We start from the raw sequence: 14,935 nt of genomic DNA, 5'->3' as shown, positions 1-14,935 counted from the left end.
CCACAATGATGGTTTTAGAGAAAATCTTTCCCTGTACATTGTTCCCATTGTTTTGGGTAAAATTCACCTACTTACATTGGTGGTCACAGTAAACTGCCTTCATTACACTGGTGGTCATAGGAAACATATCCTGACCAATGAAACTTTTATTCAATTTAAGTTTAATCAGGTAGGTCAGGTACTAGCAGGGAAAGGACAGCATAATGTGTAGTGTCAGCTTGACATAGTCTTACAGATGATTTGCAGGAGCAGCTGCAGGGACAAGGGACATTTTTGTCAGGAAAAAATATTGCAGTCAAAAGTGAGAAGATCTACAGGAGCTGCCAAAAAGAAGTCCATCATCCCAAAACACAGGTCTGCAGCCTAGGTGTTTTACAGTGAGCAGGGGGCCACTTACTGTCATAAAATCAAGAACACCTCATTAGCCACACACTAGCACACAGGACATTTTACTAAATGCTATTTTTGAAAAATTGGTTTCAAAGATACGTATAAAAAGACACTTAACAAATATGTGACTATAAATGTGAATGCATGTTTGAATCCCACATGAAGACCCATATATGAGAACACATTGACCTCAATGTGTTATTGAAATAAAAGATTGTGAGAATGTATTTATTAAATGTGAAAATGACATGTGGTTACCCAATCTTCACAAAGCACGAATTGCACATGATAATAATGTTGACCGGGCCATTGTTTTTTTTTTTACCTGTCTATAACACGTTTTGGTAAAATATACCACATATGAATATCATTTTATGCAGAGGCTGAAGTTATAAAATTGAATGTTGGGAACAATTAGGGTTGCATAGTGTAAGATAGAGCAACAGTGGTAGCAGGCTGGGTACATAGTACACTTGTAAAAAGAGATGGCGCAGTTTACTTGGATATCAAAGGCTAACAACCCAACTAGGTTACACTAAACTTTTCAAATAAAGGATAAGGTAGTGTACAGGACGCCAAGGTTGGGTCCTGGACAGGTGCTATGTAGCACCTATATTTGGGTTGAGGTCCCTTTAAGGGAATCCCGGTAAGCTTCAGGGGGTCACCCAAAAATGGGTGATAAATTCCGGGGATAGTCTTTAGGAGAGGACTGACTCACGGTCCTCTCTATATTAAGAGAGATAGTTGGGACCCGGAATTTGGGGGCTCTGAAGTGACATTTGGGTGGGAAAGAGCCTCCCTTCCTGACCACAGGGGTTCAGCACAGAGGGTTAAAGGCCTGCAAGGAGACAGCTCATAAGACAGGAAGTAGTAGAGAGGTGGTGGTGAGGAGGAGTAGGAGATTAACACCTGTGTGAGGAGCTGTCTGGCTGTGTTGCTATCTTGCTATTTTGCTATTTTGCTGTTTTGGAGGCTGCAAAAGATCTCTGTAAGGACTCTGAAAACTTTGGGGTGAAGACCCGACTACAGAACTGTAGGTGCTTTCTTTTCTTATTTTTTGTGCTGAAGATAAGTAGACTTTAATTTACGTTTTGCATGCTGAAGAAAAGCCTTATTTTTTATTTAATTATAAATAAAAGTATTTTGATTTCACCTTTTACCGGTTTATGCACTTGGTCCCGCGGAGCTAGTATCCCCAAACTTTACAATAGTTAAAACAAGGATCCTACCCAATGTGCGCAGCAGCGCCTGATCGAGTATGTATTCCTATTTGGCCATCAGTAAAATGCTTGGTACATCAAAGTTTGGGTTTAGATTATTTTTACTTAGGCTAGTGCTGCAAATTTGGTTATTGTTCCTGGTGTATCTCTGCAAACTAAAAACAACTATAAATACTAAAAACTTAAGGTTAAAAATGTACTGTTGTAATTAGCCTTGCATAAAGTGACAAATGCAAAACCTGACATTTGGAAATGTATGCTTGGCATATAAATGTAATTAAGTTACATTTATAGATATGATCACATTTGTATAACCTTAATGAAGAGATTCACTGTATAGAAATGTATGGAAGCATTAATTTGGGACAGTATTGAAGGACAAAAAAAAATAAAATGATTATATATATATATATATATATATATGTGTGTATGTATGTATGTATGTATGTATGTGTATATGTATATATATATATATGTATGTATGTGTGTATATATATATATATATATATATATATATATATATATATATATATATATATATATATAGTCTAGATGATTAGAATATTATCAATATAGCAAAAGTGCTTAAAACAATTGCTGCTGCCAAAGAATAAGTACTTTGGATTTTACCAAATCATTTTAGTAATACAGAATAAATTGCAGGCCCTTTGCTGCTCCCTTTCACTACAGGTTTACAGTAGATACTTCCCAAATGCAAAGTGGTTATTTTGGATGAAGTATACCAGTTGTGCAACTGGTGCTATAAAAATGTTTGTTTGTTTTTTTGTTGCTGCTGTTCAAGTCCATGTGCAATATCCTCCATCCTTGTTGGCAGTGTTCACACTTTATTCTACACCTATGTGGTATTGAGCTTATGGTATACAGTTTTTACAATATGTTGTGTCCTAAATGTAGCTGTAGGTTACACAGACTAGGTGTGTTACTAAAGCAATTATAACAAATATTTTCACTGTGTATTTACCTTCACTCTCTGTACCTTAAAGTTATATCTGCTTTCTTATTTAAACTGTGTATTTGTTAGTGGACATTCTTATGTGTTATTTTCTTTGTCTTCTACAGGAGAAAGATGTGGATTTTAATAATGATGGTGATCTTTTCTAACACACTTTGTGATGCTAATGAAGTGTGCAACCGTGCCAATTGTGAAATGTCAGCACGTCAGACCTGTGAACTTCTACAATGGTCAAATTTTACAAGTTGTAAATATGTCATCTTGAAGAACAAGAGTATTGAGAATATAAATCCAGCTTCACCATATACCTTTCTTCAGAATCTAGATTTGTCTTATAATAGGCTTAAAGAGCTACCAAAACATTTCCTTTCTGATGCAATTGCTATTAAAGAAATTTACTTGGGAAACAATTTGCTGGAACAGCTGCCAGAAAATTTTCTTAGCAATTCGTCCAATCTGCAAATTCTACAGCTTGAAGGAAATCGGCTATCTAAAATTCCATCAAGTGTTTTTCACTCTAGTCTCCTTAATTTAAGTGTAGAATGCAAATGTGATGTGGCTAACAGTATAATGCAGCACCTAAATGACACCTTGACAGACCACTCAAAGCTCTCTGTGACATGTACATCACCATCCCATGCATCAAGTTTTGAAAAACTTGGTGATTTCATTGCAAAGAATTGTGGTTCACAAGGCTATTTGATTCTGTACATAGTGCTGCCTATATTAGCTTTGTGCCTTATAGTTGGTGGGGTGATTCTGTACCTGTGGAAAAAGAAAAACTCAGTTGATTTTGGACGCAAGACTGACACGGAGGCTTCCCCCTCTAATGGGCAACCACGCTACACAACAAGAAATACAAATGTTATGGGCTCAACTTCAAACCAAGGTCCGAGGCAAGACTATGAAAATGTCTTTATTGGTCACTTGCAAACAAAGACAAAACCTTATGATTATTCAAAAGAACAAAAAAATACAGAGGCACCAAGGTAAGGTACTGACTATATAGCAGGACATTGCAACGAACATCCCGTTTAGAATAAAATAATATAGAAAATGTTGAATATAACTTCTTCTACAGAATTTAAGAATCCAAATGATAGTAAAGGATGTACTTCCAAATAAAAGTAAAGGAAAACAAATAATTGGATCATATTAACTGAGAGCCACAAAACCAATTAAAATAAAACACACAACATCTGACTTTGACATATAGTCATGGACAAAATGAGTATTTATGGAAAAGTATGTGGACCTCTAGAAACTAGATATTTTTGGTGAGCCATTAGAGTCAATAGTCCAAACAATGAGTTGTACAAGTCTGCTGCTTCAATAGAAACATTCGGCCCATGTGTATTGCAGCCAGTCCGACAGAAGCCGGCTTCTGTAGATGGGGCATGACTAAAAAAAGATCTGACAATTGGCTACCGATCAGTTTTCTCAGCCGATGGCTGAGAGCACTGACCGGAGGGCCGTATCCCTGTCAGAACACAATGGCTCAGCAAGGGAGATCAATGTACTAACATTGCATGGTTAGTACAGCTGCTCCTGCGGAGCTGTCAGTTTATTTATTTTGGTTGAGCCCTGCTGGATTGAACGGAAAATTTTTTTTTAAACTAGTTTGTTCTAGGCTTTAGTTTTACCAGCCTTGTCAAAAAAATAAAAATCACAAAATCTTCTGCTTTTCACAATAAACAAGGTATAAGAGGATCTGAGAAGAATACCTTTTAAAACTCATGAGACCTGAAGATGAGACCTGAATATATTACAAAAATGTTTTTAAAGATTTTGTCTTCCATCAGTCAAGTCAGACGGGTCGTTTACTGAAATATTTGCCAATTTCCTCTTTGCAAGAATAGCTGCCTTGACTGTGTTCCGCAATAACAAAGACGTTAAAAGAGAAATATAGCCAAAGCTTTTGTGGCCATACTTCTTTCAGAAAATCATTTTAGTAATACAGAATAAATCGCAGGCCCTTTGCTGTTTCCTTTCACTACAGGTTTACAGTAGATACTTCCCTAATGCAGTGGTTACACTTTTGGATGAAGTATACCAGTTGTGCAACTGGTACTATAAAAATGTGTTTTTCTTGTTGCTGTTGTTCAAGTCCATGTGCAATATCCTCCATCCTCGTTAGCAGTGTTCATGCTTAATTCTACGTTTGCTTTTTTTTATAAATCCACACTTGTCCTTGAAGCTTTAGTTTTAAACAGTTCTGCAGGTTCCTACCCAGTTCTAAAATTGCTTACTTTGAATTCACTGTACACTGTGAGCTTCTCACAGCGTGCATTAGAAGTTGCATCAAGTCAGATATAGCCTATCTCATTCTTGCCTAGAGGTCACCTAGCATCATCTAGCTCTTCCCACTCCAGCCTTACTGTCCCTGGTTTACACCTTTTATTCATTGGATTTCAATTATTTTAAACAGACATGGAGGCACAGCTTTATAAGTGTTACGTAGCACAGTATGCATGCCAATACAATTTTCCAAGGCTTTTCCCGACTGACATCCACCCATCAAGGCATTTTGATATTTGCATAACTCTAAAGAGCCAGCCTACTGCTTGAAAGATAAACTACTTTGATGCTTTCAGAAAGCTATATACAACACCCTGCTGGCCAATCTCCCCAGCCATGATCTTCCTGCATTTTGTAGAGAAGCACAGAGACCCAGTCATGGCACTCTGCTTTTTGTCCCCTAAATTCCAGGATTTACAAACACAATTAATCATCATTGCTACTCACCTACTAGGTGAAGTTGTTCTACAAAGAACTGTGCAAAATCATTTTTTAATAGTCTGCAAACACTCTGGTGCCCACTCTCATACTAGGGGGCACTGTGGATTCTACTTTTCATCCCTGGGTACACTAAAAAGAGAAAAATAGTTATAGGTGCTGTGGCAAATAGTGTGCTTAGGTCCCTATCCTGCTCAAAAGTAAGCCTGACTTATAAGGGCAAGGGCAAGGTTGAAGAGAGCCTCTGTGTACATACTGTATACACTGTCAAAGGATATATTGCCAGCACAGATCTTCAAGATCACTTCCAAAGTTTATTAGAATGATGACACCACAATGGCTAAAGTGCGATATTTTGGGGCCATGCAAGACCCATTTATGGGGTATAAGTGGGATTAGTGCGTGATGCAGTGCAGTAACAAAGGGGAGAAACAGGTGTGAGTAGTGTAGAGAGTGGGGGGAAGGAAAATGGGTGAAGTATGGGGGGGGTGAAGAAAAAAAAGGGGGGTTGGGGAAGAAGAGGAGGAAAGTGCCAGGGGAGTAAATGTGAAGTCTGACTCCTAAATTCAGGTATAAACATTTTCTAGATGAAGGGGAGGGGAGGATTCCCACTCTATCCAGAAAATGTGATTGGTTTAGCATAGTACAAAATAGTACATAGTACAAAATCCAGAGTCTGAAACTCAGGATAATAATAAAAAAGTACTGAGTGATAGAGAATAATGTTAACAGAGTTCCCATTGTAGAGCTTACCGCATGAGCCGCTGGTGATGATGGATTCTCTGTTCTGCCATGACTCTAAAGCCGCGTACACACGTGGCAGACTGTATGGCCAACTTAGTCCGTCAGACAATCCAACGGACAGTCCGTCATACTTTCGAATGAACGGACTTGCCCACACACGGCACTTTTTGAGCGGACTAATACGGCGGACTAAGTCCGCCATACTATCCGCCCTACTTTTGAAATGAACGGACTCACCCACACACGCGGAAAAAAGTCCGCTCATTTCGAGCGCGTCTCCAGGTAGGCGGGGCCCGCGAGGGAGACGTCGCTGACCCCGCCGCCTGGTATGGACTTAAAGGGGAACCCCAACGCCGAAAAAAATCGGCGTGGGGGTCCCCCCCAAGTCCACAACAGACCCTTGTCCGAGCACGCTACCCGGCCGGCCAGGAAAGGGGGGCGAGCGAGCGCCCCCCCTCCTGAGCCGTACCAGGCCACGTGCCCTCAACATGGGGGGGTGCCTTGGGGAAGGGGGGGCCGCGTGGCCCCCCCACCCCAAAGCACCTTGTCCCCATGTTGATGAGGACAAGGGCCTCTTCCCGACAACCCTGGCCGTTGGTTGTCGGGGTCTGTGGGCGGGGGGCTTATCGGAATCCGGGAGCCCCCTTTAATAAGGGGGCCCCCGGATACCGGCCCCCCACCCTATGTGAATGAGTATGGGGTACAATGTACCCCTACCCATTCACCTGTGAAAAAAAGTACAAAAAAAACACAACACAGGGTTAAAATATTTTATTGCACAGCTCCGGGGGTCTTCCGTCTTCGGGGGTCTTCTCGCCGGACTCCTCCGCTATCTTCTTGTAGCTCTTTTGCTAGCGGAGGAGTCCGGCTTTCTTCCTCGTCGCCGGCCTCTTCTCCCGACTTCGGGGGTCTTGTCCCCCTCTTCGGTTCTTCTGCCGGGCCACCGCGCCTTCTTATAGCTCTTTTACAGGCGGTGGCCCGGTCTTCTGTCGCCGCCGTCGCCGCTGCCTTCCGTTCTTCTTCTTCTTCTTCTTCTTCTCCAGGAGATGTTGCCTCGACGATCTCTCCGGCCGGAATGCCAGGGACGCACTGCGCGGCCACTTATATAGGGACAATGGGGCGGTGTCACATGGCTTTATGTCACATGGGTTGGTCACATGGGTTGATGTCACATGGGGACTATGACATCGTAAGGGGGCGGGGTCACCATGTGACCAACCCATGTGACATAAAGCCATGTGACACCGCCCCATTGTCCCTATATAAGTGGCCGCGCAGTGCGTCCCTGGCATTCCGGCTGGAGAGATCGTCGAGGCAACATCTCCTGGAGAAGAAGAACGAAAGGCGGCGGCGACGGCGGCGACAGAAGACCGGGCCACCGCCTGTAAAAGAGCTATAAGAAGGCGCGGTGGCCCGGCAGAAGAACCGAAGAGGGGGACAAGACCCCCGAAGTCGGGAGAAGAGGCCGGCGGCGAGGAAGAAAGCCGGACTCCTCCGCTAGCAAAAGAGCTACAAGAAGATAGCGGAGGAGTCCGGCGAGAAGACCCCCGAAGACGGAAGACCCCCGGAGCTGTGCAATAAAATATTTTAACCCTGTGTTGTGTTTTTTTTGTACTTTTTTTCACAGGTGAATGGGTAGGGGTACATTGTACCCCATACTCATTCACATAGGGTGGGGGGCTGGTATCCGGGGGCCCCCTTATTAAAGGGGGCTCCCGGATTCCGATAAGCCCCCCGCCCGCAGACCCCGACAACCAACGGCCAGGGTTGTCGGGAAGAGGCCCTTGTCCTCATCAACATGGGGACAAGGTGCTTTGGGGTGGGGGGGGGGGCGCGCGGCCCCCCCTTCCCCAAGGCACCCCCCCATGTTGAGGGCACGCGGCCTGGTACGGCTCAGGAGGGGGGGCGCTCGCTCGCCCCCCTTTCCTGGCCGGCCGGGTAGCGTGCTCGGACAAGGGTCTGTTGTGGACTTTGGGGGGACCCCCACGCCGATTTTTTTCGGGGTTGGGGTTCCCCTTTAAGTCCATACCAGGCGGCGGAGCCAGCGACGTCTCCTTCGCGGGCCCCGCCTACCTGGATACCCGCTCGAAATGAGCGGACTTTTCTCCGGGCGGGAAAAGTCCGCTCATTTCAAAAGTACGGCGGACTGGCACACACACGGGCGGATTGTCCGCCGAAATGCGAGTCCGACGGACTGTATTACGGAAATTCCGAAATACTTAGTCCGCCAGACTGCACGCTGAAAAAGTCCGCTGAAGCCCACACACGAGCGGACTGTCCGCTGAAATGTGTTTCGGCGGACTAAGTAGGCCAGACAGTCCGCCCGTGTGTACGCGGCTAAAGCTGCACAGTCTCTGCTGACAAACATGGTTGTGGGTTGCTCACAGCTGTGTAAGTTAAGCGTTAGTATCCTATAATAATACATATAAAATAGGCCACAAGCAACTTGGTGGTAAATCAAATAGGTATATTGAGACAAAGCTAGATAATGCATGAATCAGTGAACAGACTGCTGGACACATTTGAACAGGCCAAGCTAAATAGGGTGAGCACCAATCTATAGTATGGTAGTTAACTAAACTGCAATAAAGCTAAATCAAATTTTAACTGGCATAGACAGTGAGAAAATGTAACACCATTAACTAACCCAAAACACTGTCCTCAATTTCACCTTAATAGTAAGTGGGTGTATGCATTCTATGAAGATAATTTCCCCTGTAGATGGTGAGAAGTACCTAAACAGATTTAAGCTGGCTGTAATTGGGGCCCATCTGTAAGGTGGTGCACATGATGTTGTGCACAATGGATGGCTGATGGGCTGAAAATGAAGATCAAAACTCTGGCATTAACTGTGGGCAGTAGGTAGTTAAAGTATTAAAGTTATTTAAAAAAAAAATAACAAACATATTATACTTAATTGCAATGGTTTTGCACAGAGCAGTGCCAGACAGAGCGAGCCTTGGATTTGCATCTTCATTCACACACAGAGCCACGGCTTAGCCCTGCCCCTCTCTCTCTCCTGACCCATGGTTTGTTTAGTGTGCCATTCAGGCTCAGTCACTATGGGGAGTAGTATAGGTTATGTCGCGTACATACGATCAAACAAGTGGGTGGAAAAGTCCGGCAAACTCAAGTCCGCCAAACAATCCCCCCTTGTGTAGCCTCCGGCATACTTTTTTGACCCGAAAGTATGGCGGACTTAGAATGTAGTTTTACACTCCAATCTTCCCGCCGGACTCGCATTTCGGCGGACAATCCGGCCGTGTGTATGCCAGTCCGCCGTACTTTTGAAATGAACTGACTTTTCCCGTCTGGAGAAAAGTCCGCTAATTTCGAGCGGGTCTCCAGGTGGGCAGGGCCCACGAAGGAGACGTCCTGGTATGGACTTAAAGGGGAACCCCAACGCCGAAAAAAACGGCGTGGGGGTCCCCCCAAAGTCCACAACAGACCCTTGTCCGAGCACACTACCCGGCCGGCCAGGAAAGGAGGGGCGTGCGAGCGCCCCCCCTCCTGAGCCGTACCAGGCCGCGTGCCCTCAACACGGGGGGTGCCTTGGGGAAGGGGGGGGCGCGCGGCCCCCCCACCCCAAAGCACCTTGTCCCCATGTTGATGAGGACAAGGGCCTCTTCCCGACAACCCTGGCCGTTGGTTGTTGGGGTCTGCGGGCGGGGGGCTTATCGGAATCCGGGAGCCCCCTTTAATAAGGGGGCCCCCGGATACCGGCCCCCCACCCTATGTGAATGAGTATGGGGTACAATGTACCCCTACCCATTCACCTGTAAAATAAAGTACAAAAAAAAACACAACACACAAGATAAAATAATTTATTGCACAGCTCCGGTGGTCTTCCGTCTTCGGGGGTCTTCTCGCCGGACTCCTCCGCTATCTTCTTATAGCTCTTTTACTAGCGTAGGAGCCCGTATTTCTTCTTCGTCGCCGCGGCCTCTTCTTCCGGGGTCTTGTCCCCCTCTTCGGTTCTTCTGCCGGGCCACCGCGCCTTCTTATAGCTCTTTTACAGGCGGTGGCCCGGTCTTCTGTCGCCGCCGCCGCCTTCCGTTCTTCTTCTTCTTCTGCTTCTTCTTCTTCTCCTGGAGATGTTGACTCAACGTTCTCTCCGGACGCAATGCCAGGGACGCGCTGCGCGGTGACTTATATAGGGACAAGGGGCGGTGTCACATGGGTTGTGTCACATGGGTTGGTCACATGGGTTGATGTCACATGGCGACAGTCCCAGAATCCTCCGGGACTGTGACATCGTAAGGGGGCGGGGTCACCATGTGACATCAACCCATGTGACACCGCCCCTTGTCCCTATATAAGTCGCGTCCCTGGCATTGCGGCCGGAGAGAACGTCGAGTCAACATCTCCAGGAGAAGAAGAAGCAGAAGAAGAACGGAAGGCGGCGGCGGCGACAGAAGACCGGGCCACCGCCTGTAAAAGAGCTATAAGAAGGCGCGGTGGCCCGGCAGAAGAACCGAAGAGGGGGACAAGACCCCCGAAGTCGGAAGAAGAGGCCGCGGCGACGAAGAAGAATGCCGGGCGCCTCCGCTAGTAAAAGAGCTACAAGAAGATAGCGGAGGAGTCCGGCGAGAAGACCCCCGAAGACGGAAGACCCCCGGAGCTGTGCAATAAATTATTTTATCTTGTGTTTTTTTTTGTACTTTATTTTACAGGTGAATGGGTAGGGGTACATTGTACCCCATACTCATTCACATAGGGTGGGGGGCCGGTATCCGGGGGCCCCCTTATTAAAGGGGGCTCCCGGATTCCGATAAGCCTCCCGCCCGCAGACCCCGACAACCAACGGCCAGGGTTGTCGGGAAGAGGCCCTTGTCCTCATCAACATGGGGACAAGGTGCTTTGGGGTAGGGGGGCCTGGTACGGCTCGCTCGCCCCTCCTTTCCTGGCCGGCCGGGTAGCGTGCTCGGACAAGGGTCTGTTGTGGACTTTGGGGGGACCCCCACGCCAATTTCTTTCGGCGTTGGGGTCCCCCTTTAAGTCCATACCAGGCGGCGGGGCCAGCGACGTCTCCCTCGCGGGCACCGCCTACCTGGAGACGCGCTCGAAATGAGCGGACTTTCCTCCGCGTGTGTGGGCGAGTCCGTTCATTTCAAAAGTAGGGCGGATAGTACAGCGGACTTAGTACGCCGTATTAGTCCACTGAAAAAGTGCCGTGTGTGGGCAAGTAGCCCGTTCGGAAAGTCCGACGGACAGTCTGGCGGGAAGTCCGCCAGACTAAGTACGTCGGACAGACGGCTACGTGTGTACGCGGCTTTATTCTACATCCTCTGCAGGAGTGCCTGTAAAGCTGCGTACACACGTAGCCTTCTGTCCAACGTACTTAGTCTGGCGGACTTCCCGCCAGACTGTCCGTCGGACTTTCCGAACGGGCTACTTGCCCACACACGGCACTTTTTCAGCGGACTAATATGGCGTACTAAGTCCGCCGTACTATCCGCCCTACTTTTGAAATGAACGGACCTCAACATGGGGGGTGCCTTGGGGAAGGGGGGGCCTCGCGCCCCCCCACCCCAAAGCACCTTGTCCCCATGTTGATGAGGACAAGGGCCTCTTCCCGACAACCCTGGCCGTTGGTTGTTGGGGTTTGCGGGCGGGGGGCTTATCGGAATCCGGGAGCCCCCTTAAGGGGGCCCCCGGATACCGACCCCCCACCCTATGTGAATGAGTATGGGGTACAATGTACCCCTACCCATTCACCTGTAAAATAAAAGTACAAAAAAAACACAACACACAAGATAAAATAGTTTATTGCACAGCTCCGGGGTCTTCTCGCCGGACTCCTCCGCTATCTTCTTGTAGCTCTTTTGCTAGCGGAGGAGCCCGGCATTCTTCCTCACCGCCGGCCTCTTCTTCCGACTTCGGGGGTCTTGTCCCCTTCTTCGGTTCTTCTGCCGGGCCACCGCGCCTTCTTATAGCTCTTTTACAGGCGGTGGCCCGGTCTTCTGTCGCCGCCGCCGCCTTCCGTTCTTCTTCTGCTTCTTCTTCTTCTTCTCCTGGAGATGTTGACTCGACGTTCTCTCCGGCCGCAATGCCAGGGACGCGCTGCGCGGTGACTTATATAGGGACAAGGGGCGGTGTCACATGGGTTGATGTCACATGGGTGTCTTCTGTCGCCACCGCCGCCGCCTTCTGTTCATCTGTTCTTCTCTTCTTCTTCAGTTGTTGCCTCGCTGAGTCCTCCGCTCACAATGACAGGGACCGGGCAAGCGGCAACTTATATAGGGACAAGGGGCGGGGTCTTCGGTGGATGTCACATGGGTTGATGTCACATGGCGACAGTCCCAGCATCCTCCGGGACTGTGACATCGTGAGGGCACGCGGCCTGGTACGGCTCAGGGGGGGGGGGGGCGCTCGCTCGCCCCTCCTTTCCTGGCCGGCCGGGTAGCGTGCTCGGACAAGGGTCTGTTGTGGACTTTGGGGGGACCCCCACGCCGATTTTTTTCGGCGGTGGGGTTCCCCTTTAAGTCCATACCAGGTGGCGGGGCCGGCGGCGTCTCCTTCGCGGGCCCCGCCTACCTGGAGACACGCTCAAAATGAGCGGACTTTTCTCCGGGCGGGAAAAGTCTGTTCATTTCAAAAGTACGGCGGACTGGCACACACACACGGCCGGATTGTCCGCCGAAAGGCGAGTCCGCCGGGAAGATTGGAGTGTAACACGGCATTCTAAGTCCGCCGTACTTTCGGGTCAAAAAAGTATGCCGGAGGCTACACACGGGGGGATTGTCCGGCGGACTTGAGTTTGCCGGACTTTTCCACCCGCTTGTTTGATCGTGTGCACGCGGCATAATGGAAGGTGTTCGTCCCTGCTCCTGTAGTCACTGGAAGGAAGAGAGGAAAGATCCCTGGTGCCGCACATCCATGGAGTCCTATGGTGGTGAGAGACCACCTGAGTTTGGGCTACCACCAGGCCTCCACCCCAGAGATTAGCCATGGGGGCGAGGTAAAATGTGTTGGGGGAGTGGCCTGGTGGGAGCCCAGGCTGAGATTGTCTTTCTCTTACCACCATAGGACTGTGTGGATGTCCAGCACCAGAGATCTTTCCTCTCTCTCCTTATTGGCTCACTGGCTGTGAGTGACAGCAATGGGAGCCAATGACTCCCACTGCTGTCTCAGTCAATGAGGAGGCAGAGCCCCCAGCGAGCAAGGCGCTCGTGCACATCACTGGATCGCAATGGGGCTCAGGTAAGTATTAGGGGGGCTGCTGCACTGACTCTTTTTGCATGCATGAAGGTAAAAACATTGAGCCTTTAGAACCACTTTAAACTTGGTTGTTCCGGTCACCACTCCTGGTATGCGGGTCGGGTCCAGTACACTTGGTGGTCTGTTGTCCCAAAAATCTCAGTTCTCCTGATCAGTTTCTCCCAATCATGGTAATGTCCCAGTGGCTTTGTTTCTGGTCTCAGGTTCTGCATAGGCCCACAGGCAGCGGCCCTACACTCAGCTGTGGCAGCTGGTTGAGGGGGGAGAAAGCCCATAACTCAGCCACTCCTCACACAGAGCCCAGTGCTGGGGAGGGGGTAAGCAGTTGGAAACACATGCAGCAAGCAGAGACCTGGTGTCAAGGCGGAACTCAGCCCTTCCTTCTGTGAGCTGGCCGCTCAGCTGTCGGCTAATTGGCAGCTCCTATTTCTCCACAGTGACTCACCCTCATCCTGCCTACTTAAGGTGCCCAGTCCAGATGATCCCTGCCTTCGTCTTGGCCACATCTCTAGGATGCTCTCCTGTGTTCCTGTTAAAGACTTGCTTGGCTGACATTCCTTCTGTCTCCAGATCCTGCTTGCTGTTCTACTACGCTGTTCTCTGGCTCCCTGACATTTTGGCTTGTCTGACTATCCGTTACGGTTCCTGCACTCTGGCTATGTTTTGACTACGTTTACTCTGTTTACCTTTTTATTATTATTAAACAAGTGTGATTTGGGCGTGTCTGGATGTAGACCAGGAAGGATGTGCTGACTGAGAGCTCTACTGATCCTGAAGGAATCCGTCGCCATCCTGCAATTTAGCACACATCAGTGAGCCCCAAAACAGCAATACCTGTTCCTGGTCACCCCCTGCCTCCATCCCAGCAAGAATTGCAGAGCCCGGCCGGCTGACTGAGTCACCGCCCGAACTGTGGCCAGTTCCCTTCATTCGAGGCCGCCACCATCTTGCGGCCTACGGAGCAGCCAGCTTCCTCAGTGCTCAGGGCCCGCGATCCACGGAATAAGCCGCCATCCCACCTCCTCATCCATTTGTGGCATTACCTTGGGGGGCATTGATCCGGGAGGTGATTGGAGGGTCCTGGACACCGGCTCCTTATTCCCGCCGCCATTTTGAGGCCTGCAGGGCCTCCGGTATCCTCAGACCCCGCAATCCGCAGAACAAGAGGTCACCTGCTCCCACATCCATCCGGGCATAATCTCCTGAGTGGTCTGTATGTGAGCACTGTGGGGCAGACTCTCTGAGAATGAGTCGTGGATCTCTACCACAGAAGATCTTACTGGCCAACATGACGATGCTCTCCATTCACTGCAGCGAACCGTCCGATCCTTGGTGGCTGTCAGGGCTGGCTTAGCCCTTCCTCCTCTGGGCTGGCCGCTCAGCTGTCGGCTAATTGCCAGCCCTCTTCTCTTTCCACGGTTACCAGCTGTTCCCGATGATGCTCATCTGGCCTGCCTATTTAAAGCCTTCCAGACCACTTTTTCCTTTGCCTTCGCATTGGTCACATCACAAGGAACCATCTCCTGCTGTTTGTTTCAAGACTGGCTTTCTGACATCCCTCCTGGCTTCTTATCCTGCTTGCAGTTGCTCTCCTTGGATCCCTGACTTCTGGCCTGGCTGATTACCCAATCTGGTTAATGAACTTTGGACT

The 14,935-nt window shown here is 48.6% G+C and overlaps 1 protein-coding gene across 2 annotated transcripts in view; it reads left to right on the top strand.

The window, feature by feature from the left end:
* The window catches only part of LRRC25 (leucine rich repeat containing 25), a 78,003-nt gene that overhangs the window by 39,281 nt on the left and 23,787 nt on the right, over positions 1-14,935 (top strand). For both annotated transcript variants that reach the window (XM_077475905.1, XM_077475904.1), the window contains one exon: positions 2,691-3,572. In XM_077475905.1, the coding sequence (XP_077332031.1) occupies positions 2,698-3,572 (875 nt within the window). In that variant the 5' untranslated portion in view covers positions 2,691-2,697. The remainder of the gene's footprint in view (positions 1-2,690; positions 3,573-14,935) is intronic.

The sequence above is a fragment of the Lithobates pipiens genome, unplaced genomic scaffold (genome assembly GCF_037356315.1).
Source record: "Lithobates pipiens isolate NorthernLeopardFrog02 unplaced genomic scaffold, aLitPip1_a1.2 Scaffold_13, whole genome shotgun sequence".
In the NCBI taxonomy this organism is placed as follows: Eukaryota; Metazoa; Chordata; class Amphibia; order Anura; family Ranidae; genus Lithobates; species Lithobates pipiens.
The sequence above is the reverse complement of the archived record's forward strand: the minus strand, read 5'-3'. Positions and strand labels throughout refer to the sequence as shown.